Genomic DNA, 27,700 nt, shown 5'->3' with positions numbered 1-27,700 from the left:
CATCCCTCCATTTAGTTTCCCCTGTTGAACCTGCTGTTCTAAATTTCAGCGATCAACCTGTTTTTTTTCACATTTGCCATGTTTGTTTAATTGACGTTGTACAACATCATCTGGTGACGGTTATCTGGGGCACCGCGCGACCTTTATACATACTGAACCAAGAGTAAATAACACCATCGCAGGTGCAAGCTGGGGCAAAATGGGAGACTGAAACAGCTATTTCTTTTCGGGATGTAGAAAGCATCAACGTTTTTAGCAACAAATATTGGAACAACAAGTCAAGCAAATTACTGGGAATGAGATTCCGAGAAACCCAACCAACACACTTTTGAATTATTTGGAAGGATGTGGAAATCGTCCCCAAACTCCTAATAGCATCTCAAACACTGACCTCAAAATATTGAAGGGGGGGGGAGTCCCCATCTTCTGTCACAATATGAGATATCAAGGTGATGATACGCTAACATGCTGTACTTGTGATAAACGACAATGCAAGAGAACAAATTTGTGAAAAGTGGGCTATTTTTTACTTCACTTTGGTAGGAGAAATTTGAAGATATGTTCCTTGGAGTCATTAAAGATTGGATGTAATACTGATTGTGGCTACTTCCTTTCTTTTTATAATATGTGCTGGTTTTTTGGTTCTTCTCTTGTCCTCCTGATAGAGCTTATCAAGGACTTTGCGTCAAGAGCATGGACTACAGGCAAGACCAGGTGGGCTAAAAAGATGGTCTAATCTCGAGGTCAGAACTGGGTATCAGGTGGTTGGAGTTGGAGTTCAATGCCTATTTGTTGTCTTGTCATGCCCTGTTTCTTGGGAGGGCATCTCACTTTCCACCCAGAAAGAACCTCTGCACCTTGAATATTATTTACCGCCCATTCCTGTTCACTCTAAGCTCCCCTGCACTTTTGTTTACAATTTCCCACAGGTGCCCAGCCCTAACCACAGTTACCCCGGGAAGCTGCTATTGTGATGCGTCAGGATGACTGTCCTTGCCTCACATGCATCACAAAGCATCTGGCACATAAATAATGAAAAGTCCAGTTCAGGACATAGGACAAAGGGGAGCAGGGGGGGAGGGACAGAGAGAGAGAGAGGAAGGAGAGAAAAAAGAGGTAGGTTTGTTGTGCTCCATAAACTAGCCCAAACAACTGGACTGGAGTTAGGAGACCCTAAGATATTGCTGGCTGGGGCTGATAGAAGTTACAGTTGAACAACATCTGGAAGGTGGCCTTTATGGGCTAAATCTGCCCCTCAGATACAGATGTTGTCTAAGTTAGGAAATGTGTCCCTCCATGTTTCCACCAGGCATATGACTGGTCCCTGTGAGATTAGATAGGCCACTGAACTGATCCAACAGGCCCTTCTTACATTCTTATGACGGTGCTGGACTCTAGCTCCCATCATCCCTGACCATGGACCATGTTAGCGTGGGTTGATGGGCTTCTGCTAGTGGCCTTTGTGTTCCTTTTTTCTGCTGGTGGGCTTCCCAGAGGCAACTGATTGGCCACTGAGAGAAGAGAATGATGGATGAGAGCCTGGCCTTTATTTCAGAATGTGGCAGCTAGACTGGGAGTGGCCGCTGGGAACATATATGAACATATATATATCACTGGTCCCAAAGGATCTACATTAGCTCCCAGTACGTTGTCTTTGTCCATGGAGTTTTCTTGGCAGGGATACTGGAGTGGCTTGCCGGTGCCTGCTCCAGGTGGATCACGTTTGGTCAAAACTCTCCACTATGACCTGTCCATCTTGGGTGGCCCTGCACGGCATAGCTCATAGCTTCTCTGAGTTATTCAAGCCCCTTCGCCATGGCAAAGCAGTGATCCATGAAGGGGAGGCAGTGATCCATGAAGAGGTAGCATAGTATAGTTAAAGCTATGGTTTTCCCAGTAGTGATGTATGGAAGTGAGAGCTGGACCATAAAGAAGGCTGATCGCCAAAGAATTGATGCTTTTGAATCATGGTGTTGGAGAAGACTCTTGAGACTGCAAGAAGATCAAACCTCTCCATTCTTAAGGAAATCAGCCCTGAGTGCTGACTGGAAGGACAGATCCTGAAGCTTAGGATCCAATACTTGGGCCACCTCATGAGAAGAGAAGACTCCCTGGAAAAGACCCTGATGTTGGGAAAGATGGAGGGCACAAGGAGAAGGGGACATCAGAGGACGAGATGGTTGGACAGTGTTCTCAAAGCTACCAGCATGAGTTTGACCAAACTGCAGGAGGCAGTGGAAGACAGGAGTGCCTGGCGTGCTCTGGTCCATGGGGTCATGAAGAGTCGGACACAACTAAACGACTAAACAACTAAACAACAACACATTTCTGAGTACAATTCAAAGTCTTGGTGCTGACCTTTAAAGTCCTAAACGGCCTTGGTCCAGCATACCTGAAAGAGCGTCTCCACCCCCATCATTCAACCCGGACAGTGAGGTCCAGCTCCGGGGGTCTTCTGCCGGTTCCCTCACAGTGAGAAGTGAGGTTACAGGGAACAAGGCAGAGGGCCTTCTCAGCAGTGTTGCCCGCCCTGTGGATTGCCCTCCTATTAGATGTCAAGGAGATAAACAACTATTTGACTTTTATAAGACATCTGAAGGCAGCCCTGTATAGGGAAGTTGTTAATGTTTGATGTTTTATTGTGTTTTTAATAATTAGTTGAGTGGCTGGGGCAACCCCATCAGATGGGTGGCATCTCCCGGTATGCCCCACGGAGGACCTTAAGGTCCATAAACAGCAACACCCTAGAGGTCCCGGGCCCTAAGGAAGTCAGATTAGCTTCAACCAGAGCCAGGGCCTTTTCAACACTGGCTCCAGCCTGGTGGGACTCTCTGTCTCATGAGACCAGGGCCCTGCAGGATCTGATTTCTTTCCGCAGGGCCTGTAAGACAGAGTTGTTCCGCCTGGCCTTTGGCTTAGAATCAATTTGATTCCCTCCCCCTCTTTCTTTTTTCCTTTCTCATCCTGCGAAGAGACTGCATTTTAATGTTGTATTTTAATCTTGTTTTTTAAGTTGTATTTTAATCAACTTGTTTTTATTATTGGTTGTTAGCTGCCCTGAGCCTGGTCTTGGCTGGGGAGGGCGGGGTATAAATAATAATAATAATAATAACAATAACAATAATAATAATAATAATAATAATAATTATTATTATTATTATTATAAAAATACTAAAAATATTATTAGTAGTAGTCGTCTTAAAACAAGATTCTGAATTAGAAAGACTATATTGCTAAGGCCACTTCTAGTGATTCTTATACTTTGCCTAGGATTAGTCATAAGAAGCATTCAGCTTGGCTTGTTTTCTCCTAATTTAGAGCTATATCCAAGTGAAACCTGGCTAGCAGAATGGGTTGATAGCTGTGTAGCACTGCTAGGAATCCCACCACAAGTGGGGTCACCAAGCTTTGCACGCCCCCAGATTTCCCATGGGTGACGCAGAGCATGGGTTTGGAGTTTGCTCAGAATCTGGTTCATCACCTTGTTTGTCACCAGCAAGGAATTTCCCCCCTTACAGCCAGATTGCTTAATGACTCGGCACTGCCTTCCCTGGTAATTCTTGCTTGAGTCATCTGCATGCATCTTGCTTCAAGGCACCCTACTGATTCTTGCTCTCTGCTTGCAGCACACACCAGGGCTGGACTGACCACCATGCCAAGGACTCTGCAGAGCACATAAGTGGTGTAAGTAAAACAAATGATCAAAAGCTCTTGCAGGTCCTGTTGGCCTTGAAGTTATCTCCACCTACCCAGCTGTCATAAGCATGTGGAATATATATTTCCAGTTGAATGCGGTACTGTATTCTCAGTTGTTTTCTGGGTTTTCCTCCCCATTGCACCTGTTTTTTTATTTTTTCTAGTTCTATAGGCATTTTTATCTGTTACACATCACTTTTGCTATCTTTTCTGTGTGTTCATATTAATAAAAATTTAAAAATATACGAAGTGCAATAAAGGAACACGCAGCACGGAACATCTGCCAGATGTCACCTACACACCTGGAAGCGAGGGACAGAGAAAATGATAGGGGTCTCCCAAATTCGGGAATCTTAACTTTTTCAGAACCAAGCTCTGCCTACTCAACCTCTCATGACAGCATTCTTAAGAACAGTATAAAAAAGGATTAAAAACAAAGCAAAACCCACCCAAAATGGTTGAAAGCCTTTGGAGATACTCCCAAATCAATTGCCTACGTAGATGTGCCATACCTGCTCCAAGTTTTGCTGCTTTGAGCAAAGACTCCAAACTGGCACATGAACTAGTTTTGCAGTGTGAAATTTGTGCCCGCTGGGGTTCCTGCAGTGGTGTTTATTCTCTCGAAGAATTCCCTGCATCCTGATGGCTGGTGCCAGGATTCTAATTTGAAGGACATTCGGGATAAGTAGCAGTGCGGCTCCTCTGGGTAACAGGATATTTATTCCCTGTACTGTAGATTGCCAAGAGGCTGGGCAGCTGGGTGGGGTCAGCCAGGATTGGGGGAGAAACTTGCACAAGTTGTCCCTCTGCATATCGTCTCAGTTTTCTTACTGCATGAAATATTGGCATATAAGAATGGGGGGGGGGGGACGACTGCAACAGAAGATGTGCAGAATACCAGTTTGGTGGCACAGGATTCAGTGGAAGAGCTCCCACGCACATTAAAAGTCCCAACTCCAGTCTCAAACAAGCAACTTTCATAGGTGCAACCTATGTTTTGATGACAAGACACCTTTTGATTTCAGTCTGTTGCATAGATGTTAAAAAGCCCAACTTTCCCAAAAAAGGCCCTAGATCTGGAAGGTTAAAGAGGGGCATGCGGAAGCATGCAGGTACAGCAGGGACTGGTAACTTTTTCCAGCTGGTTGGTTGGATCCTGGGTTCCTCTGCCTCCCCCCCCCCCACACCTGTCAGTCACCTGGCATCACCTTGGCTTCAGGTAGCCCGTTTTCCTTTACAGCATGCCTTGAGTTCCAGCCAAGCTGCAAAGGGAAGTCCCAAGCTGATCCAAGCGGTGGTTAAAAGTTACTACCAATCAGCTGATCAGCATGGACTTCCAGTTTGGACTACTGCACTGCACTCTGCGTGGTGCTCCGCTTGAAGACAACTTGGAAACTTCAACTGGTGCAAAATGCAGCAGCCAGATTAGCGGCTAGCATTTAATTTAGAACTCGTATAACCCGTTTGTTCCTGGACTTAATTCAAGGTGCTCACACTGAATAAATAAGCCCGTTGCAGCACAAACGGAACTCTTGTGGCATCTTAAAGATTGGTTGCCACGAAAGTTCCTGTATCCTTCAAAGCTACAGTAAAAAGCTGCTATTTTAAACTGCCACAAGACTTTTCCTAGTTCCTACCTCCAGAGGGACTATCTGCATTGTTAGTCTGTTTCTGCAAAAGCGACGTGAAGCGGGAGTCCTGTAGCATCTCTGAAGCCCGCAGCCCTGTTATGGCGCACCACCTGGGAACTGTAGATCTGGCATTTCTGCGCCCTTAGGAAACTACACTTCCCATGATACCCCACTGCTAAAGCAGTACTGTACAATATTGCTGCAACTACATGGCGCAGGCGAGTTGATGAGACGCAGCCTGCGAAAACCGACGCCATAAATTAAGGCGTCTTAAGGCAAACACGAGATGTTTGTCTGCAACAGCCGCAGGCGGAGATCTAGCAGGCCGCTTCTGGCTTTGCCGGTGAGAAAAGGCCGGAATAAATAAATAAAAATGAGCCAGAACAACAAAGCTGCATTGTATGATTGGGGGGGGGGGGTGCTGATGGCGTGAGCAGAGGCCCGATGACCTCCCCGTCCTCCTGGGTGCAAGCACCCACGAGGTCGTTTCTCTCCTCTCTTTTTTGGGGAGCAAGGCGCAGGTGGAAGAAAGGCAGGAATTTGGAGGAAGGAGGACCGAGGCTGCGCGCACCAGCTTCACCCTTGGCGCGCCGTCCTTGAAGAGGATTGCGCGAGCCGAGGGGGCGGGCGGGGCTCTGGTTTCCAATCACAAAAGCGTAACCCGAGGAAAGCGGCTCCGGATCCGCCTCCTTCCCCTTGCCCGGCTGACATTGTCTTCTTTCCCCTCCTCCATCCAGGCTGTGCCTCAGCTGCGCTCCTCGTCTTCTTGCTGCTGCTAAGCCGGTCCTAGGCGCACAAACAAACCCCGGAGGTGGGTATCACATAGCAAACGCACCGATCCTCTGGTTTTCTTTTTTTTGGGGGGAGGGGTGGCCCTCCATCTTCCCCCCACCCCCAAAAAGCCTTTGGCAATGGAAGATGGACTCAAGCGCTTCAAATGGGTGGGGAGGGATCGGTTAGGGGAGATCTCTCCTGCGCATCGTGGCCTGGCGCTCGCGTGTGCGAAAGAGTGAGAAAGAGGGGGGTTGGAGGTCGATCTCTTGCCCTCAGGGGTCTTGAGCCATCTCCCCCTCCCCATCTCTCCCCCCCCCCCGCTTTGCATCGTGTGTCCCCCTCCCTTATTTCTAAAGGTCAATGCGGTTGCAAAAATATATATAGCCCTTTCTCCCTAAAACGCATCAAGGACTTACAACAAGCAAAAATGATTGGTGCAAAGTAAAAAGCGAGTAGTTTTTTCCCTTTGCGTTGGAAAGACGCTCCGGGTGGACGATCCTGCCCTGCCTTTTCTTTCCGCCCAGAGGAGCGGTGGCCTAGTGGTTAGAGGCGCAATCTACCCACCTCCCGCTCCGCCTTTTCCTTTTGATTCCCCGGGACAGGCTTGTTGCATTTTAAAGGTTTGCGAATTGCATTTTTAATTCTTCCTGGTAGAGGATTTCGGGCCGGCCTTGGCTCAGCGGAGGAGGAGGGAGGGAGGCCGGGCCACAGAGGCAACCATCGCGGGGGAGGAAAAGAAAACTTGTTGCGCATCGCGGCGCCTCCCCACCCCCTGTTCCTCGTGCCTTCGCATGTGCTCTGCCAAAGAGCGGGAGGGGAAAGGAAGCAGTTAAATTTTTATTTTTTTGCAACAGCAGAATCTCCCCGGGTGCTTGAAATGGCCCTGCCAACTTGGGGTGGGATGCGCGCGTTCAAAACGGGGAGCATCCGCTGGGGGAGGCTGCTCATCCCTTTTTGCAAGAGGGAAGAACCCTCCCAAAAAATGAAGGAGCGCAAAGGCATCACGTGCCTAGGCGGGGGGGCAGCGAAATGCGCGCACCCCCTGCCTTTTCTTAGCAGAATCGGGTGAGGCAGGCGTGGAAAATGCTTCCCGCTCAGCTCCCGGGCCGGGCCGCATCCTGCCCGACTTTCCCAGGCCAAGATCGGGATCCTGCGCGCGCTGGAGCGCAAGAGCCTCGCGCGATGCAGCCTGCGAGGCGCGCGCGTGCTGTGGAAAACGGGTGGCCACGTGAATTTGGAACGAAGCGGCGTGTTGTGGCTGCCATAGGTCATGAGTGCCCCGTCAGAGCCCAACTGCACTGTCCTTCTGTCCATGATCTTGCTAGCTTTGCAGCATGAATGGAAGTTTATCTTCTACTGGGGGTGGAGAATGAGGGGGGGGGTATATATGGTATATATGACCCCCCCCATAGGGACTCCAGGCAGCTTACAGATAAAAAAAAGCAGCTAAAAAAACACAGTCATATGTGGCTAGAATTAAAACTATGTAATCTATTAAAAACATACAGATAATTTCAGAAAAAAACAGCATGGCGCAATGCTGTTCATTAAGATCAGTCTTTTCCCAAAAGCCGGTTGGAATAAAATGTTTTCAACTCCCTGCAGGAGGACGGCAAGGGGGGAGCCGGCAAGATTTTTACTTTGCTGGCTGGGGCTGTTGGGAGATGGAGTAGAAATGCACAAAAACAGGGGAGGGCATAAAGAGGTGGGAAATGGTGCAGGAATAATAATTACTGCTATCGGGCATAAAACTTAGGAATGAGGAAGGAACGAGATCTTCCAAAAGCCGCCAGACCAGAAGAAGATAAGGAATGAGGCATCCCTTTGAGGCCTAGTTATTTTCACCTGGCTGAGGGAAAACCTAGGCAGTGGCTACTAGCAACAATGGCTGCTCTCTCCTTCCCAGTTGGTGGCAATACTGCTTATGAATACCTTAGAGAAACATGTGTGCATCATGCTGTACTCCTCATTCCTCCTGTGTCGGCCGCTGGCTGCCTTACCTTGAGTCCTGCCATTGGCCCGTCTCGTTCAGAGCTGCCTATACCAGCCCGTCTCAGCCTTGGGCCTTTGGATATTCTTGGACTACAAATCCCATCATCCCTAGCTAGCAGGACCCCAGTGGTCAGGGATGATGGGAGTTGTAGTCCAATTCCTGCACGGCCGGGGGTTGAACTAAATGACCCTCAGGGTCCCTACAATTCTATGACGCCTTGTGACCCAAGGTTGAGAAACGCTGGTGCGCGCCGTTGGACTTCAACTGGTTGGTCTTGGACCAACAGATGGGACCTCCATCTCTGGGTTAAGGGGAATACTGTTTCTGCAAAGGCTGAAGACTACTAGCCTGTACCAAGGGCAGACACGGGGGGGGGGGGGTAATTCAGTTTCCGAGCACAATTCAAAGTGTTGGTGCTGACCTTTAAAGCCCTAAACAGCCTCGGTCCAGTATATCTGAAGGAGCGTCTCCACCCCTATCATTCTGCCCGGACGCTGAGGTCCGGTACCGAGGGCCTTCTGGCGGTTCCCTCACTGCGAGAAGTGAGGCTACAGGGAACCAGGCAGAGGGCCTTCTCGGTAGTGGCACCCGCCCTGTGGAACGCCCTCCCACCAGATGTCAAGGAGATAAACAACTATCTGGCTTTTAGAAGACACCTGAAGGCAGCCCTGTTTAGGGAAACTTTTAATGTTTAATAGGTTATTGTATTTTAAGATTCTGTTGGAAGCCGCCCAGAGTGGCTGGGGAAACCCAGCCAGATGGGCAGGGTATAAATAATAAATTATTATTATTATTATTATTATTATTATTATTATTATTATTATTATTATTATTATTTACAGCCTATGGGGTACATTCCCTCATAGGCAATCTTCAGAGGGCTGCTTGCCAGTGGTGGAGAGGGCCAAAAATTGGGTAGATCAACAAAGGCCACCGTTTGTACAGCAGACCACATCCCACCCATGCAAAAATTAGACCAGGCTTCCACATCCTCGGCCCTCCAGATGTTTTTGAGACTACAGTTCCCATCATCTCTGACCACTGGTCCTGCTAGCTAGGGATCATGGGAGTTGTAGGCCAAAAACATCTGGAGGGCTGAGATTGAGGAAACCTGAATTAGACTGTTCTACACAAGCACAGATGTCCACCAAGCCAAGAGGGATGGCTCTCTGCCATGGATGCTATAGTTGAGATTCCTGCATTTCAGGGGGTTGGACTAGATAACCCTCAGGGTCCCTTCCAACCCTACGATTCTGTCACAGTTCAGGGACACATCCCAGTCAGACAGAAACATTCGAGGAGGGTGCATAGCCGGGCTGCTGAGAGGGGTGGCCTGTGGGAGAAGGGGAGTGGTCCTAAGGGCCAGACAGAGATGCTTAGAGGGCCACATTCAAGAATAATTGGCCTCTAGGCTGAGGTTCCCCCACCATCTCTTTCCACCGGCTGGCCATGGTTCTCCAGGGACAATGGTTGGACCAATTTTGGACAATGGTCCTATCTCGGAGATGCCGGGAATCAAACCTATGACTTGGAATGCAAAATATGTGCTCTACTATTGACTTCCACCCCCTGGCCATAGTTTCCAGGACCCCACCCCTTTCCCACCCCCCTGAGAGCCTCTGAACTGCATCCTATGCAACATGGAGATCAGAAATCGGCCTAGCTAGTTCAGCTGGTCAGAGCGTGGTGTTGATAATGCCAAGGTTGCAGGTTCGATCCTCGTTTGAGACAGCAATAATAATAATAATAATAAATTTATTATTTATACCCCACCCATCTGGCTGGGTTGTCACAGGCACTCTGGGCGGCTTCCAAAGCACATAAAAAAATAATAATCAAAAGATTAATAGTAACAATAAGATCCTATATAAAAAGCCACAATAGCTTTAAAATAAACAACTTATATCAAATAAAGCAATACTCAACAATCCATTAGGATCCAATACTAAACGGTAAAATTAAACATCAAGTAATAATCTAGCCGTTCACAGTTACGATAAAGAATTGCTAATCTATAATCAATAAAATAACAGCAGATCACGATGCACAAATGCCACAAAAGATACAAAATCATGCAAAAGGGTCAAGTTGAGCAACAAGGACACACAACTTATAAAATTATTTTTTTAAAAAAGAATGGAAGTCAGCATATTCCAGGGGACCCAGAGGGTCTCTTCCAACTATTGCTTGGGTTCACGGGGGGGCCTCCCCCTTCCTGCCGCCTGTGCTGGAAGCGTGCAGGAGATATACGCAGCCTTTGACTTCTCCCCCCGTTCCTGTTTTGTCTGTTATTGTAGACTGTAAGCCTTTCTGAGCAGGGACCTTGTCAGCTCCTTATGTTGCCAGCATGTCTTTGGTGCGTTAGAGCCAGTGGCAGTTCAGTATGAGTGACTTCACTTGCTTTCTTTACGTGTTCAGCACGTATAGCAACGGCAGCGGCAGTGATAGCGACAGCGACGGCAACAGTTGGCCTCCATATCGGAGCCCTCAAGAGAAGGTAAGCAGGAGGGCAGAGCAGCTTTGTAGTTGCCGTATTTCTCGCTCCATAAGACGCACCTAGTTTTTAGAGGAGGAAAACAAGAAAAAAAAAAATATTCTGAATGAAACAGTGAATGTATGATTTTTGTGGTTCATGCTGTGGCCACAGACATGATATGTGATTTGACGGTGAGTTAGGGGTAGCCCAGTGCAAAAATCCTGAGGATCCATGTGGATCCGTGGTTTCTAACCACGTTTTTGCCCCACGAAACAGTGGAGGCGTGATTTTTTTGGGTGCAGGCTGTAGCCATGGACATACTATGTGATCTGATGGTGAGTTTGGGGTGACCCAGTTCAAAAATCCTGAGGATCCATGTGGATCCGTGCTTTGTAACCACGTTTTTGCGCCATTGCGGCCCCACGGAACAGTGGATGCGTGATTCTTTGGGTGCAGGCTGTAGCCATGGACATGCTATGTGACCTGATGGTGAATTTGGGGTGACCCAATGCAAAAATCCTGAGGATCCATGGGCATTTACCTCCCCCCTCCCAGGCAGCCTCCTTTATCTCTAGAGTCCCTTATCTCCCTCCCTGATAGCTTGCCTATTAGCTGCTCAGTGGCTTTGTTTCAACACCCCCTTCCCTATATATATATATAGCACAATCTGCTTTTTGCCCCATGGCAATTCAGCTCCAGGGACCACACATTCACTCCAGAAGACGCACAGACATTTCCCCTTACTTTTTAGGAGGAAAAGATCAGGGCCACAGGAGAGGAAGCTCCTCCTACTAGAGGCGGAACTCAGCAATCTGCCCGCCCTCTGCCAGATCGCAGCGGAATAGTAAGTTGTTCGTTTGCAGACTAGTAACTTTCAGGGGCTGATTTGCAATGCTGATGCAACTTTTAAAAAAGCAATCTTTACTGAACAGCATAGGTCTATTTAGTTAGTTAGTTTAATTAATTTATATGCTGCTTCATATTTCAACAAATATATACCCCAAGGACCGCCTCTCTCCATATGAACTAGCCGAGATTCTGTGTTCATCCTCTGAGGCCCTTTCTTGTGTGCCGCCTTCACAAGAGGTCCGGAGAGTGGCAACATGAGAACGGGCCTTTTCGGTGATGGCACCCTGTTTGTGGAACGCTCTCCCCAGGGAGGTTTCGCCTGGTGACTTCCTTACCTATTTATAGGCGCCAGGCGAAACTGTTCCTCTTCAACCAGGCCATTGGCCTTTAACTACCGTATTTTTCGCTCTATAAGACGCACCCGACCATAAGATGCACCTAGTTTTTGGAGGAGGAAAACAAGAAAAAAAATATTCAGAAGCCAGAACACTGCGCAACGATCCCTCTTGCTGTTCTGGCTTCAGCGATAGCTGCACAGCCTGCATTCGCTCCATAAGATGCACACACATTTTCCCTTACTTTTTAGGAGGGAAAAAGTGAATCTTATAGAGCGAAAAATATGGTATTTATTCCTGTGTTTTGCTGTTGGACTAGATGGCTCTTGGGGTTCCTTCCAACTGTACAATTCTATCAGTGGCCTTTTAGAAGTCGGTGGGAAGGTTTTGATTTATTCCCCCCTCCCAATGTATTTATATGGGCTTTGTGTGTTTGTTTTTGCTTGGTTGGTAGTAAGTCACTTTGGGTTGCCTTGGGCAAGATAAAGTGACTAGCAATTAAATATGACAGAATTTGAATGAATGAATGAATGAATTTTATTATTTCGGTCACAGACCAGTTCCAGCCCACATACAATATCAAGGAAGTCATAAAACACGATAGGGATACATTTGAATTTGCAATTAGGTATAACAAGGACAATACAGATATAGCAACAGTTTAAATATATATAAATTAAAACCTAGTCACTAACATATAACCTAAAATTATCATTTAAAACCTTTATGATAGCACAGCTTGTTCCCTCAGTTTTATGGCAATCGCACAGAATTTGGCTACCCTTAACGTGATCTCAGGATCCTTGTCCTCTACCAGGGATTTTAGACGCTGAAGTTCAGATTCATTTGGAGATTTTTGCATAGCAGGGGTAATAAATCCCGAGCGTATATCCCCGTAGAAACGGCAGCGTAACAAGGCATGAGAGACCGTTTCTACCTTATGACAGAATTTATGCAACCAAACCTCTGAAAACCATAAAAGTGGTGGAAGAGAATGGAAAACAAAAAAATGAGCTGGTTAAGTCTGGATACAATGGGCTAAGGACTTGGGCCATTTTATCGATACAGCAGCGTGGGAAAAGCTGTGGAAAGTAGATTTGAAAATTATGGCATGTTATACATTAAAGGAAAACTACATAAAAATGATATATGTGTGATACCTAACTCCGAGTAAATTAGCCAAGATGTATAAGACCAGGTTTCCTCAACCTCGGCCCTCCAGGTGTTTTTGGCCTACAACTCCCATGATCCCTAGCTAGCAGGACCAGTGGTCAGGGATGATGGGAGTTGTAGTCTCAAAACATCTGGAGCGACGAGGTTGAGGAAGCCTGTATAAGACTGTCAAATAAATTCTGGAAGTGGCAGCAGGCAGAAAGGACCTTTTTTAAAAAAATATGCAGCGGACTTGTAAAAAAGCAACTGTCTTTTGGGAAATGATCCATAATGAATTTTAAAAGATGTTTAAAATCGTTATTCCCCAAGAAAGCCTGAAGCATTCTTATTAGGAAAAATAGGATGAGAAGTCCCCCCAAAAGATGGTCAAATTGTTTATGTGTGTGACCACAGCAGCCAGAGTTCTGTACGTGCAGAAATGGGAAGAAAGCGAGGTTCAAAGAAAAGAGGACCGGATTTAGAAGAACTATGTGGAGGTGGAGAGATTGACGGTGAAAATAGGAGACCAAAACGAAGAAAGGTGTATGGAAGAATGGAAATTCCTTTCGGACTATTCAAAACAGTATTCTAGCCAAATGAAATCGTGAGCAGGTCTTGAAGTACAATGGTGCCATGGAAGCTGAACGGAATCCGTTCTGGAAGTCCGTTTGACTTCCAAAATGTCCAGGAACCAAGGCGCGGCTTCCGATTGGCTGCAGGAAGTTCCTGCAGCCAATCGGAAGCCATGGAAGTAACGTCGAATGTTCAGGTTCCAAAGAACGTTTGGAAACCAGAACAATTTCCTCCAGTTTTTGATCGTTTGGGTGCCAAAATGTTCGACTCCCAAGGTGTTTGAAAACCAAGGTACGACTGTGTAAGTGAGGGAAGGATAGTCAGGATGAAATAAATGAATAAATGTATAAGTACCGTGTATAAGGCAGCAGGAAATTGTCGGTGGAGAAACATGACTGTAAGGATGGGAAGCTGAATTGCTAAGGAAAGGGTATAAATTGGATTGTGTGGTGTTCTAGCCTCCCTTACTAGTAACTTCTCGGAGAAGTTTTAAAACATTCCTGCTTATACAGGCATTAAATGGGTGAAGGTTTCCGTCCAAGGCAACCCTGAAATTATTAGTTTGAGAGCAGGTGGTTGCTTTCAGGAGTTGTAAACTTTTTTTTCATTGTAGAAGTTTTAATTGTGTTGATAGGTTTACCACCTTGGGCTCCTTTTGAGGAAGGTGTGAGTTTTAAATCAAATTAATAGTTATGTAATGAAGGTTTTGCATCTCCTAACACCTTTTAAGCACCTCTGTACTGGTGCAAATTAATGGCAATGCCTCGAAGAAGTATTTGCTGGGCCGAAAAAAATTAAAAATCCTGTGTGGCTGGGCTAGGACTAGGGAGTCGCTGCTCTAAATCCCTGCTTAGCCATGGGGCAGCCATCATCTCTCAGCCTGATCTACCTTACAGGGTCATCATGAGAATAAAATGGATCGAGGGAAGAAGACCTGTGCATAACACTGACCTTGAAGGGAAGACAGACCTGAAATGAAATGGGGAGGTACTGAAATGAAAAGGAACAGCTGAGACTCCACAATTTGTGGCGTTATGCAACCGCACGTTGAGAAACTGCTGGCAGGTGTTGCAGATTTGTAGAGCAAACGTAAACGGGTAGAAATGAATTAGTCTGGAGGCCACGTGCTGTGTTTTGTCAGTCTCAAGCTAATCCTGTTTATTTCTCAACTGCATATTGGTAGGAACTGGAGTCTTCTTTTGAAAGTGCTTGAGAACCTTGCTTTGGTTGTTTTGAAGGTGGAAATTAACCTCTGTTCTATCTGGTTTCTCCCTTTTTTTGCAGCAAAAAATGGCTTCGCTCAAGGACAAACTGATCACACCCGTGACGCAGCCGGCCACCAAGCCAAACAACAAAGTCACCGTGGTAGGAGTCGGTCAAGTTGGGATGGCCTGTGCCATCAGCGTCCTGGAAAAGGTCAGTGTGTGTGTGTGTGTGTGTGTGTGTGTGTGTGTGTGTGTTTGGGTGGCATAAATGGCCAGACCTAAGTGCAATTAGGGACACGGGTGGCATTGTGGGTTAAACCACAGAGCCTAGGACTTGCCGATCAGAAGGTCAGCGGTTTGAATCCCCGTGACGGGGTGAGCTCCCGTTGCTCAGTCCCAGCTCCTGCCAACCTAGCAGTTTGAAAGCACATCATAGTGCAAGTAGATAAATAGGTACCGCTCTGTCGGGAAGGTAAACGGGGTTTCCGTGCGCTGCTCTGGTTCGCTAAAAGCAGCTTAGTCATACTGGCCACATGACCCAGAAGCTGTTCGCCGGCTCCCTTGGCCAATAAAGCGAGATGAGCGCCGCAACCCCAGAGTCACGACTGGACCTAATGGTCAGGGGTCCCTTTACCTTTTTAAGTGCAATTATGACTCCCCCCCCCCCCACAAAAAAAATGGTTAATAGGTTCTTCCATGCAAGTGGTACCCATGGGCAGAGGGATGGTGGAAGCTGTCATCCAGCAACATCTAGAGGAGCAAGATGCAGGTTCTCCGGTTAGGAATGCAGGCAGCTGCTTTGTGCAGAGTCAGACCATGGGTTCATCTAGTTCATTTGCACTGTCTGGCAGTAGCTTTCCAGGATCTCAGATGAGGACCATTCCCAGTCCTACCTGGAGAATCTTGGGACCATGCAAAACAGATGCTCCATCATCTTCCCTTTAAGTCAACTTCATTGAAAGAGACAAACGCAGGGGTCAGCAAACTTTTTCAGCAGGGGGCCGGTCCACTGTCCCTCAGACCTTGTGGGGGGCCGGATTATATATTTTGAAAAAAATATATATAAATGAATTCCTATGCCCCACAAATAACCCAGAGATGCATTTTAAATAAAAGCACACATTCTACTCATGTAAAAACATGCTGATTCCAGGTCTATCCGTGGGCCAGATTTAGAAGGCGATTGGGCTGGATCCGGCCCCTGGGCCTTAGTTTGCCTACCCATGGAGTATTGGTTAGTCAAAGAGGGCTGACATGGTGACATCTAGGCGTTGGCAGGCTCCTGGCTCCCACCAGCGCCAGCAAGCATGACCAATGGTTAGGGAAGATTGGAGCGGGGAGTCCAGAACCATCTGGTTACTCTGTTACCCTGTTGCAGCAAAAGGGGAATGTGATGGATGGGCTTCTTTAGCGATATTACAGACAGTGAGAAGAACATACGGGTTCCTCCTGTTGCAGCTTGACTACAACTCCCATCGTCCTTGGTGGCTGGGCTCTGATGGGAGTTCTGGAGCCCCATCCTTGCCTTTATAAGCTCCAAGGGCTAGAATCCACATGATTCGATTCCAGGACTTAGGATAGCTCAGTTGGTAGAGCACGAGAGTCTTGGGGTTATGCATTCAAGCCCCATGTTGGGCAAAAGTTTCCTGCATTATTGCAGTGGGTTGCAGTATATGACCCATGTGGTCCCAATTCTATGACTCCATGAATATATATAGAAATGCATGAAGTTATTCTCTTGGTGCTATTTTTTTTTTTTTTTGTAATTAACATTCAGTTGGACAACTCAGTGGGCTACCAAATTTGCACAAATTTGACCAGGCTGAGAAGAGGCTCTGTTCTGTACGGCTCCTTCCCTGCACGGAGTCCCTTTTCATGTTAGCTGACCAAGGTGTCAAGGGCAGCAGTCATGGGCATTTGCGGTAGGAGAGCAAACCCTGGATTTAACTTAGCCTAAAGCGAATCAAGTCAGGACTGGTACCACTTTTTTGCTGGTACAATATTACATTACATTACAGTCATACCTCGGGTTACGGATGCTTCAGGTTGTGTTTTTTCAGGTTATGGACCACCGAAACCCCGAAGTACTAGAATGGGTTACTTCTGGGTTTCGGCGCATGCGCAGAAACACTAAATCACACTTTGTGCATGCTCAGAAGCGCCAAATCGCAACCCACGCATGCGCAGACGCGGGTTGCGAACGCGCATCCCGCATGGATCACGTTCGCAACCTCAGCGTCCACTGTATAAATATTTCTCCTCTCTGCTATAACGCAAGAAGGCTTGGGTGCTGTTTGGACGCAGGATGGACTTCCTCTAGACCTGCGATTAGAAATATTGGAAGTGCACAAACACTGTCCCTTGCATGAGATAAATATTTATATGACCTTGCATAGATATCTGAAGGCAGTCCAAGGGAAGTATCAGGACACTTTTAATGTGTGATGATCCACTGTGATGTTGTGTTTCTGTATATTATGTTGTGAGCCTCCCAGAGCAGCTGGGATAACCCAGTCAAATGTGTGGGGTACATCATCATCATCATCATTCATATACTTAACACCTGTGGTTTTTCCCCACCTTCGCTGCCAGGGTCTCTGTGATGAGCTTGCATTGGTTGATGTCCTGGAAGACAAATTGAAGGGAGAAATGATGGACCTTCAGCATGGAAGCTTATTTCTTAAGACGCATAAGATCATAGCGGGCAAGGGTAGGTTTTATATTATATCTTACCGCCACGTGAGCCCGGTGGGGGAGAGCCAGACTTATGTCCTTGCTCAACAGGTCACATTGGGAAACAGATGTTTGAAATCCGCTTTCCCTGAGCTACTGAAGAGTGGAAGGCCACAACTTGCCTGGTAGCCATAGGTGATCAGAAATTCCACGCAGGCAAGCGAGGAGGAACAGACCACTGTCCTCCAACAGTCTCCTTCATGGAAGGCAGGGTTGTTGTTTTTAACTACCTCCTAAGAGGCTAGGAGGGACGCAGGTGGCGCTGTGGGTTAAAGCCTCAGCGCCTAGGACTTGCCGATCGAAAGGTCGGCGGTTCGAATCCCCGCGGTGGGGTGCACTCCCGTCACTCGGTCCCAGCGCCTGCCAACCTAGCAGTTCGAAAGCACCCTCGGGTGCAAGTAGATAAATAGGGACCGCTTTCTAGCGGGAAGGTAAACGGTGTTTCCGTGTGCAGCTCTGGCTCACCAGAGCAGCAATGTCACGCTGGCCACGTGACCCGGAAGTGTCTTCGGACAGCGCTGGCCCCTGGCCTCTTGAGTGAGATGGGCGCACAACCCCAGAGTCTGGCAAGACTGGCCCGTACGGGCAGGGGTACCTTTACCTTTACCTTTAAGAGGCTAGGAACTTGTGTTTCTATGCCAGTTTCAGAGGAGGGGGCTGGCTCCCCATCCCTCGAGACCAGCAATGCAGAATTTCTGTGAACTTCTTTGTAAGCTGATACAGGGACTATGAATCTCAACATACAGGCGACCTTTGTCTATAGCCAGGACATGCAGTTATGCAGTCCATTATAACATTCATTATTATTGTGGGTGGAAAGGAGGGCCTCAGACTTTTCAACGCCTGTTCGCCTGCTTCTTTTATATCCTGGGCAAGCACCTGCACAGAGTCCAGGCTGATGTATGTGAGTCTCCTTGCTGTATGCTGTCAGCAACCTGGTGAAGTAGCTTGAGAGATAGCAAAGGGGCCTGTTTTTGCACAGGCTTTCCCTGGTGCACAAGACTGGACTGTTTTTAGTTTTCATTTGCCCGAAAACCCTGCTTTTATATGCTTTTATACCACTGCTTGCCTGGTTTTCAATATAAATGACCGAGGCCACAAAGATCTTGAAGACTGCTTCTTTCCTTATGGTCGCTCCTGGGTGTTAAGATCAGGAGATGGAGCCGCCTTTGTAGTTCCAACTCCCTCAGAAGTTTGTGGGGGATGATAGATTGTGAAAGGGCTTTCTTTGTGGCATCCCCTGGGATGTGAAATTCCCACCCCCATAGAGGTGCGCCCAGCACCTTCATTGTGTAACTTTTGGCATATGCAGAAGACACACCTGTTTACTCTGCCCTTTGACACTCAAGATGTGTGTTTTCAGGGCTCCACCTATTCCTGTAACTGCAGCATATTCAAACTTTTTAAATATAATGATAACCCACCTTGGGACTACTGGTAAAGGGCCTATAATAAATGTAATGATAACACATGTTTATTATTTTTATTTTGTACGCACTTCGATAATTTTTTTTAGTATTTATGTGTAAAGTGGTTTATAAATGCTTGTAAATAAATAGTGTTTGTTGTGGGGGAGGAAGGGAAAGGGGGATGTTAACCGCTTTGAGACTCCTTCAGGTAGCGATAAAGCGGGATATCAAATCCAAACTCTTAAGGGACACGGGTGGCGCTGTGGGTTAAACCACAGAGCCTAGGACTTGCCGATCAGAAGGTCGGCGGTTCGAATCCCCGCGACGGGGGTGAGCTCCCGTTGCTCAGTCCCAGCTCCTGCCAACCTAGCAGTTTGAAAGCACATCAAAGTGCAAGTAGATAAATAGGTACTGCTCCGGCGGGAAGGTAAACAGCGTTTCTGTGCGCTGCTCTGGCTTGCCAGAAATGGCTTAGTCCTGCTGACCACATGACCCAGAAGCTGTACACTGGCTCCCTCAGCCAATAAAGCGAGATGAGTGCCGCAATCCCGGAGTCGGCCATGACTGGACCTAATGATCAGGAGTCCCTTTACCTTTAAAGAAATAGTGGCTTGTCCCAAAGTGTCGTAATGAACTTCAGGGCTGGGTGGGAATTTGAACCTGCCTTCCCCCTGGTTCCCATTTGACACCCAGCTGTTGGGCCTCCAGATGTTGTTGAACTCCATCTTCCATCAGTTCGTCAGTTGGGGATGATGGGAGCTGTCATCTGACAACTTCTGGAAGGCCGCAGAACATTGCCCTGGCTCCTGATAACTTCTCGGTTACATTTTTGCCTGCAGATTACGCGGTCACCGCTAATTCCAAGGTTGTCGTGGTGACTGCCGGAGTCCGCCAGCAGGAAGGGGAGTCTCGCCTTGACTTGGTCCAGAGGAATGTGAATGTCTTCAAGTTCATTATCCCACAGGTTGTGAAACATAGTCCGGACTGCATCATCCTGGTGGTTTCGAACCCAGGTAAATTGGGCTAGCAGTTAGAGCAGCCCCCATAGCTAGATCATGGCCTTTTCTATGTCTGAAATGTTTCTTGCACTCACTGCCAGTCTAGTTCCAGAGCCTGGTTGCAATCCAGAGAAAACCAGATGCACAAGGCAGCCGCTTCAGTAAACAAGAAATAAATTTGGATCCTGGCATCTTTGCTTAAGCCAGCCTTCCCTCACCTCGTGCTCTGCTGGCTTTTTGTGTTACAACTCCCCATCAATTTGCGGCAAACGTGGAAGGGGCAAGGTTGTGGTGGAAGGCTTGCTTTAAATTATTTGCGTTGATTATCGACAGGAGTGGCGCTGTGGTCTAAACCACTGAGCCTCTTGGGCTAGCCAATCAGAAGGTTGGTGGTTTGAATCCCCGTGACGGGGTGAGCTCGCTCCCTTTGCTCTGTTCCAGCTCCTGCCAACCTAGCAGTTCGAAAGCACACCAGTGCAAGTAGATAAATAGGTATTGCTGTGGCAGGAAGGTGAATGGCATTTCCGTGCACTCTGGTTTACGTCACGGTGTTCCGTTGTGCCAGAAGCGATTTAGTCATGCTGGCCACATGACCTGGAAAGATGTCTGTGGACAAACGCCAGCTCCCTCGGCCTGAAAGCGAGATGACTACTGCACCCCATAGTCGCCTTTGACTGGACTTAACCATCCAGGGGTCCTTTACCTTTTTATGAGAGTGTGGCACTGGCTCGTTCCTGGGACATTCCGCATCTTGAGCATCAGTGAAGGCAATGGGAGTCCCCTAAACACTCTTGGCACCCTTAGCAAACTACACCTCCCAGGATTCTTTGTGGGAAGCCGTATCTGTTTAAAGTGGTATCATAGCGCTTTAAACGTGCAGTGCAGATGGGGCCAGAGAGTTGACTCTTGAGCGCACCAGCCCCTCATCCTCTCTCTCCTCCTTTCCCCAGTGGATATCCTCACCTACGTGACGTGGAAACTGAGCGGCCTGCCTAAGCACCGTGTCATCGGCAGCGGTTGCAACCTCGATTCGGCTCGCTTCCGTTTCCTGATGGCCGAAAAGCTGGGCGTCCATCCCACCAGCTGTCACGGTTGGATCCTGGGAGAACACGGCGATTCCAGCGGTGAGCGGTGCTGTCTGAAACTTGCAGCGATCCCGTAGGGCAGCGTTCTACAACCTTGGGTCCCCAAGTGCGGGGGACTACAACTCCCATCACCCACAACCTGTTTGGCCCAGTGATCAGGGATAATGGGAGTTGTAGTCCAACAGCAACATCCGGCAACCCAAGAAAAGAAGAACATTGCTGGGTTGATGGGAGTTGTAGTCCAACAACATCTGGGGACCCGCAGGTTGAGAACCATTGTGTTACACAGTTCACAGAGGGTTGGAAACTAGGGCTTCAGGCTATATTGAAGTTGAGGCTCCATCCCTTCCTGGTTCTGAGCCAGGCCCTGATCCAAGCAGGCGATTTCACAAGCTCGCCCCCTCCTCCGATGTACAGTCATGTGTGGCTAATTGGCACTCCTGAAAGCTTTCTCCTGACTGCTCTTGGAGGTGATGGGGGCAAAAGGTGAGATCCAGCCAGGAAATCAGTAAACAAGTGTGGAGTCCTCCAGCCTTGTGGCTACCATATCTTGAGACCTCGTGGTCACTGGTCTTGTGAGGGTCTTCTAGAAGAAGGTCCAGCTTCCCCTGCCGCAAGGAGACCTCAAAGGTCCAGGCAGGGCTGAAATCCTTTAACAAGAAGTGCCAGAGATTTAAAGCGTGTCCCCCCCTTAATTTTTTATTTCATGCGGAAAGGCCATAGCTCAGTGTTTGAGTAGGTCCCAGTTTCATTCCTTAGCATCTCCTGTTAAAACGTTGCCAGGTGATGCGAAGGACTCTTCCCTGGAGAGCTCCTTGCGAATCACGGGAGACGATAGCTGAGCTTATAAATCATACTTTCCTGTGCTTATTTATGGAGCAGATCTGCCCATCTCTCCTTTCCTGCCCAAAGCAGTTAACATGGAGCAAGGAAAGCAAACAACCCCATTGTTGAAAATAGTTCAAACACGGCCGTGAGAGATGAAATCAACTATAGCGGGGGAAGCGTTCTACTCAGGAGCAGAGATCCCTTTCTAAGGAAGTTTTTTTTCCTAGTTGGACTTCTTGAGTTCCCGGTCCCTTCTGTGTTGTACAGACACACATGCGTGCCTTTGGACAGTAGCCAGAACGAATAAAGTATTGTTTATTTGAATGGTACAGAACATAGGAAGATGGCATTGAAGTCAGAGCGTTGACCTTAGCTCAGCATTGCCTCACTGTGTGGCTGTGGCTCCAGGATTACAAACAGGGCATTCCCAGTCCTACCTGAGATCTTGTGAATGCAAAGCAGAGGCTCCACCTCTGAGCTATAAGCCCCAGTATATGTGAACATAGGAAAGGAGCTGCCTTATAGTGAGCCAGACCATTGGTCTGTCTAGCCCAGCTCCCCAGGGGCTTCAGACGGGACATACCCAGCCCAATAGGATATAGAACCATAGAATTGTAGGGTTGGAAGGGACCCCGAGGGTCTTCTAGTCCAACCTCCTGCGATGCAGGAATCTCATCCATGGCAGATGGCCACCCAATCTCTGCTTGAAAACCTCCAAGGAAGGAGTCCACCATCTCTCAGGGGAGACCGTTCCACTGTCAAAACAGGTCTTGCTGTCCCAAAGTTCTTCCTGACGTTTAGCCAGAATCTCCTTTCTCGTAACCTGCATCTGTTGGTTTGGGTGTCCTACCCTCTGGAGCAGAAGAAAACAAGCTTGCTCCCTCTTCCATGTGACAGCCCTTGAGATATTTGAAGATGGCTATCATATCTCTCAGTGTCTTCCTTTCCAGGCTAAACATAACCCAGCATGCCAGGGATTTATCCTGAAACCTCCAGAACCAATAATAATAATAATAATAATAATAATAATAATAATAATAATAATTTCATTATTTATACCCTGCCCATCTGGCTGGGTTTCCCCAGCCATTCTGGGTGGCTTCCAACAAAATATTAAAATACAATAGTCTGTTAAACATTAAAAGCTTCCCTAAACAGGGAACCTGGGACGCGGGTGGCGCTGTGGGTTAAACCACTGAGCCTAGGACTTGCCGATCAGAAGGTTGGTGGTTCAAATCCTCGCGATGGGGTGAGCTCCCATTGCTTGGTCCCTGCTCCTGCCAACCTAGCAGTTTGAAAGCACATCAAAGTGCAAGTAGATAAATAGGTACTGCTCCAGCGGGAAGGTAAGCGGAGTTTCCGTGCGCTGCTCTGGTTCGCCAGAAGCGGCTTAGTCATGCTGGCCACATGACCCGGAAGCTGTACGCCGGCTCCCTCGGCCAGTAAAGCGAGATGAGCACCGCAACCCCAGAGTCGGCCACGACTAGACCCAATGGTCAGGGGTCCCTTTGCCTTTACCTTTAAACAGGGAACCTACCCTATCATAACCTGGGCTCTTTTCTTCTTGTCGTTGCAGTGGCTGTCTGGAGTGGGGTTAACGTCGCAGGTGTTTCTCTCCAGCAGCTAAACCCTGACATGGGGACTGACCAAGATCCGGAGGGCTGGAAGCAAGTCCATAAGGAGGTGGTTGACAGGTAATGGTGCATTGAGGATGACCGAGGTTGGCAGACACAACATCAGTCCTTATGAGGGTTGCTTTCTTGAATGTGTGTATGAGGGATCTGGAGAAACGGCAGTCTCAGCAAACTTGAAACCTCCAAAATCCATGGTCAGTACATTTATCACCAAAACTGTGAGTGGTTTTTGAGTTCTCTGGAGTACATAATCAGGCAAAATTGTTAATTTGAAGTGATACCTCCTGGTTCCCACTGGCATGGAGAGAAGCAGTGCGGGTTGTCTGGGAATGAGTGCTTAGTTGTTGCTTTGCAATGAGTTTTTAAAAGGGGGGTGGGCAGGATAGAGATTCTGTAGATGTTGGTGGTGCCCAAGACTGTCACCTGCTAGCTCCAGGCCTGATATGAAGTGGGTTCTGAGCCTGGTTGGAATGGGGCCACATGTTTTTAGTGGAGATTTGGTTGTTCATATTTCAGACATGCGCCATTCAAAATTTCATGCCTACTAATGCATTTAAACCTGGAGTTTCATGCACATACATACCCCACACCTTCAATTAGAGCAGAGGTGGATCTGTATCTGGGCAGCGGGCTGAATCTTTTTATCTCCCCCACCCTCCTCCCACTAGAGAGAGGAGTTGCCCAGCTGCCAATCATCTGACATCCTAACAACGTCCTCAAAATGTGCAGGCAGAGATGCTGTGCTTTGCAAGCCCCGTCAACCAGCTGATTGTCGGGGCTTGCAAAGCACTTTTCAGGTGGAAGCCTCCTTACAGCCCTACCTCCTCTTTACCTGCCCTTCACAGGTGAGGGGCAGGTAGGCGGCTGTGGCTTGGCCAAAACAGCCTTGCAGGCCAGACGGGGAGAACTGACAAGCCTAATTTGTTTCACAGGACAGAAGTTCCCACCCCTGTACTAGAGCGTCTCCTTTTTTAGCAGGACTTTTCCTGGTGCTAGTTTCCCCCAGAATTAGAAATGACGTAATTTCTCTTTCTTCTTTCTTGCCATGACCATGTTTCGCTGTTCCCTTGCTATCTTTCACAACCACTTTGCGTGGTCTAACTGGGCTTTCTGCGATGTGTTTTTTGTAGTGCCTATGAAGTGATCAAGCTGAAAGGCTACACCAACTGGGCCATTGGCTTGAGTGTTGCTGACCTATTGGAGACCATCTTCGGGAACCTTTGCCGAGTTCATCCAGTGTCCACCATGGTAAAGGTAAGGAACATTCATAGCTTGGTTATGTTTCTGCCCTTTGCTATATTTCGTCCCTGCTTCCAGATGGGAAATAGAGAAATGGGGATGAACAGTTCCCCCTCCACCTTTTCATTTCCTGGGTGCTCAGTGCAGTAGATTTGGGGAACATAAAACTGTGTTTGCAGAACAGTGTAGGTCGTAACAGCTGCGTCACTTGCAGGGCGAGCAAGGTTGGGTTCACCAGGGGCAAGGATTGGGTTTACTCAGTGGTGGTGGTGGTCCTTTGCCCTCTTCCATATTACTTGTGTATCAGTTTGTTGGAGGGAAGTGCCGTGGACTGGTTAGAGGCAGAGGAACAGTGGGGACAACCAGCTGGGAAAACCCCAAAGGAAGACGGCTCTGAACACAGGGAGTGGTCAGAGGGAGAAAAGGGAGAAGACCGGGAAGAGGTGGTGTCGGAAGCTGAAGAGATAACAGGGCTTAGTGAGGTGGGAGAGTCTATGGCAGAGAGAAGTCCAGAATCGGAGGCAGAAGCTGAAGCAGTAGGATGACCAGGAGACAGAGATGAGTCAGGTTGGTGAAGAGTCATGGGTGTATTCCCTCCTGCTGCGACTAGCTGCCCTCACTCCTGTTCTCCCAGAACAAGTAGAGGGCTGAAATGAGTGGAACTGTGGCAGGCTGCACACAGGCTCAGTCTCTGATTGCTTGGAGAAAGCCCTGGAGAGGAGAGGATTTAGACGGCCATGGGGAGGCGGGGACTTTCAGTCTAGTCAACCGATTCATGGGACCAGACCTACCAGGGATGAGCTGTTGTGCTCATTAGGGCTGACACTCCACCAAGTCCATGGCGGTTGTTCTTTTGCTAATAAACTCCCATCTTCGAATAGTGCAATTTACTGCCGGCTCGCTCTTTGACGGGATGTCGCTAGTGCATGGATATCGGAAAGGGTTTGCGACAATCAATCGGTATATAAATGTGAAACAAACAAATGGAAGAAAGGTCTCTTAGCTTAGGGTCACAATTGCCATATCAACCCAAGCTTCTGAAAGCCGCTTCCGGCCATGGAAGCCACCTGAGCCTTCCCACTCAGGGCCAAGAGTACGTGTTAAGAGGGATCTCCTAGTTTCCAATTTCTCTCTTAAATCTCCCTTGCAGGGCATGTATGGCATTGAAAACGAAGTGTTCCTGAGCCTGCCGTGTGTGCTGGGGTCTGTCGGCTTGACCAGCGTGATCAACCAGAAGCTGAAGGACGACGAGGTGGCCCAGCTCCAGAAGAGTGCCACCACGTTGTGGAACGTCCAGAAGGACATCAAGGACCTGTAGGCTTAGAAAGGCCACCTTCCCACTAGTAGCAGCAGCAGCAGCAAGAATGATAACCAACGTTCAAAGTTGGACCCCGCAATTTTGCGCGAGCCTCTCTAGCGTATCTCCGTAGCTGAGCTTCCAGTAATCAACCCCAAAACCGTACAAGTTTTCACCCACCACGGTTAAGATGTGTGCTTGGTGTAACGCAGACCTTTTCAAACTAAATAAAACCAGCTCTTTTGTGTGTGCTCTATTCTTGCAGTGGGTGCTCTTTTTTAAAGAAATAATACAAAACCTCAGCGTTCAGATTTTATGTATGTGATGACGGGGTTGGGGGATAGAATTCTCCAAACATCTACAATCTGGCAGCTTTGCATTTATTATTATTATTATTCGGATTATTAATATTACAAGAAGATGCTGCAGCCTTATTGGAGTTCACCGATTGGGTCTGCGTTGCTCCGGGACAGGAGGAAGGAAGTCAAAATGACACCGAAGTTGGTTCAAAGAAAGAGTTTATTCTGCTCTCCGGATAGCAGAAGGCACTTGCGTGGTGAGTCCACAGCAAGTCCAAAGAAATGACAAGTTTCATGCAGTATATATATCCTCCAGGCACACTCTCCCTCCTTCCCATGTAAACCCAACCACGTCAGCCTATGTACGCAGGTTGACATCACATATGTTCTTGCTCTGGTACTCTCAACCATAAAAGCATCTTTCTTCCTGTACTTCTGACCATAAAAGGATATTCCTGTTCCTACTCCTATCTTGGAGCAAGAGGTCACTACTTCCGAGAACATGCTCTGGCGTTAGTCCCAGACTTGGGTCTCTGCGTCATTTGTGGTCAGGACATAAGATATGTCTGTGTCTGTTCTACTGGTAAAGTCAAGGCCAGTCTTGCCGTCAAACTGATAAGGGAGAGAGCTGTGTTCTTGTTTTGCATTTGCTCAACGGCTAAAGTTTATGCATTTTAGCTAAGGAGAAATGGGGATTTTGGTGCAGTTTAAAAACTGCCTGCACAGTCAGTTTTGGGGTTTGAGAAACCCATTCCTTCAATGCTAATTTTCTGCTTTTCTATAGGGTTGTATGTGACTAACTCATACGAGTACAGTGGTACCTCTGGTTACGTACTTAATTCGTTCCGGAAGTCCGTTCTTAACCTGAAACTGTTCTTAACCTGAGCTACCACTTTAGCTAATGGGGGCTGCCGCTGCGCCACCGCTGCACGATTTCTATTCTCATCCTGAAGCAAAGTTCTTAACCCGAGGTACTATTTCTGGGTTAGTGGAGTTTGTAACCTGAAGCGTCTGTAACCCGAGGTAGCACTGTAGATCCATTGAAAGCAACAGACTTCAGTTAGGTTAATTGAAATGTCTGGAAAAGATTACTTTGCATGCAGAGAATGTGCCTAATTCACCAAGAGTTTGAGGCCTGTTGGCTACTCTCACTTGGTTTAGCCAGCTAGTTTCCAGGAGCCACAGGTGAGAGCTGAGTTCAGGGTGGGGACCAAAGGTGGACAAACTGCCCCCGAAGGAACACAGTGTGTCCCCCAGCAGAGGCACTAGCCCTACCCTCTAACACCCCATAAAACCCACACCGTACAAAGTCCTAAACACCCTAGGCCAGGCATCCCCTAACTCGGCCCTCCAGCTGTTTTGGAACTAAAATTCCCATCATCCCTGATCACTGGTCCTGTTAGCTAGAGAAGATGGGAATTGTAGTCCCAAAACTAGGCCAAGTTTGGGGATGCCTGGCCTAAGACTAGCTTAAGTCAGGAGGAGGAGTAAGTT

The 27,700-nt window shown here is 47.9% G+C and overlaps 1 protein-coding gene across 10 annotated transcripts; it reads left to right on the top strand.

Moving 5' to 3' along the window:
• The first annotated feature begins 1,040 nt into the window (after positions 1-1,040).
• Positions 1,041-26,163, top strand: LDHB (lactate dehydrogenase B). 10 transcript variants are annotated; one of them, XM_083700754.1, is made up of 12 exons: positions 1,041-1,116; positions 3,627-3,684; positions 6,065-6,138; positions 10,392-10,591; positions 11,322-11,414; positions 14,764-14,895; positions 17,277-17,394; positions 19,666-19,839; positions 20,775-20,948; positions 23,314-23,431; positions 24,502-24,625; positions 25,761-26,163. In XM_083700754.1, exons 4-12 carry the CDS (start codon positions 10,478-10,480, stop codon positions 25,926-25,928), a joined length of 1,215 nt encoding a protein of 404 aa, XP_083556880.1. In that variant the 5' UTR covers positions 1,041-1,116; positions 3,627-3,684; positions 6,065-6,138; positions 10,392-10,477; the 3' UTR covers positions 25,929-26,163. The 10 variants fall into 10 exon arrangements, with proteins under 10 accessions (XP_083556880.1, XP_083556884.1, XP_083556881.1 ...); XM_083700758.1 differs by having other exon boundaries at positions 1,061-1,116; positions 10,513-10,591; XM_083700755.1 differs by lacking the exon at positions 10,392-10,591 and having other exon boundaries at positions 1,061-1,116.
• Positions 26,164-27,700: the final 1,537 nt, after the last annotated feature.

This window comes from Podarcis gaigeae, assembly GCF_964106915.1.
Source record: "Podarcis gaigeae genome assembly, chromosome: 10".
NCBI classification, from domain to species: Eukaryota; Metazoa; Chordata; class Lepidosauria; order Squamata; family Lacertidae; genus Podarcis; species Podarcis gaigeae.
The sequence above is the reverse complement of the archived record's forward strand: the minus strand, read 5'-3'. Positions and strand labels throughout refer to the sequence as shown.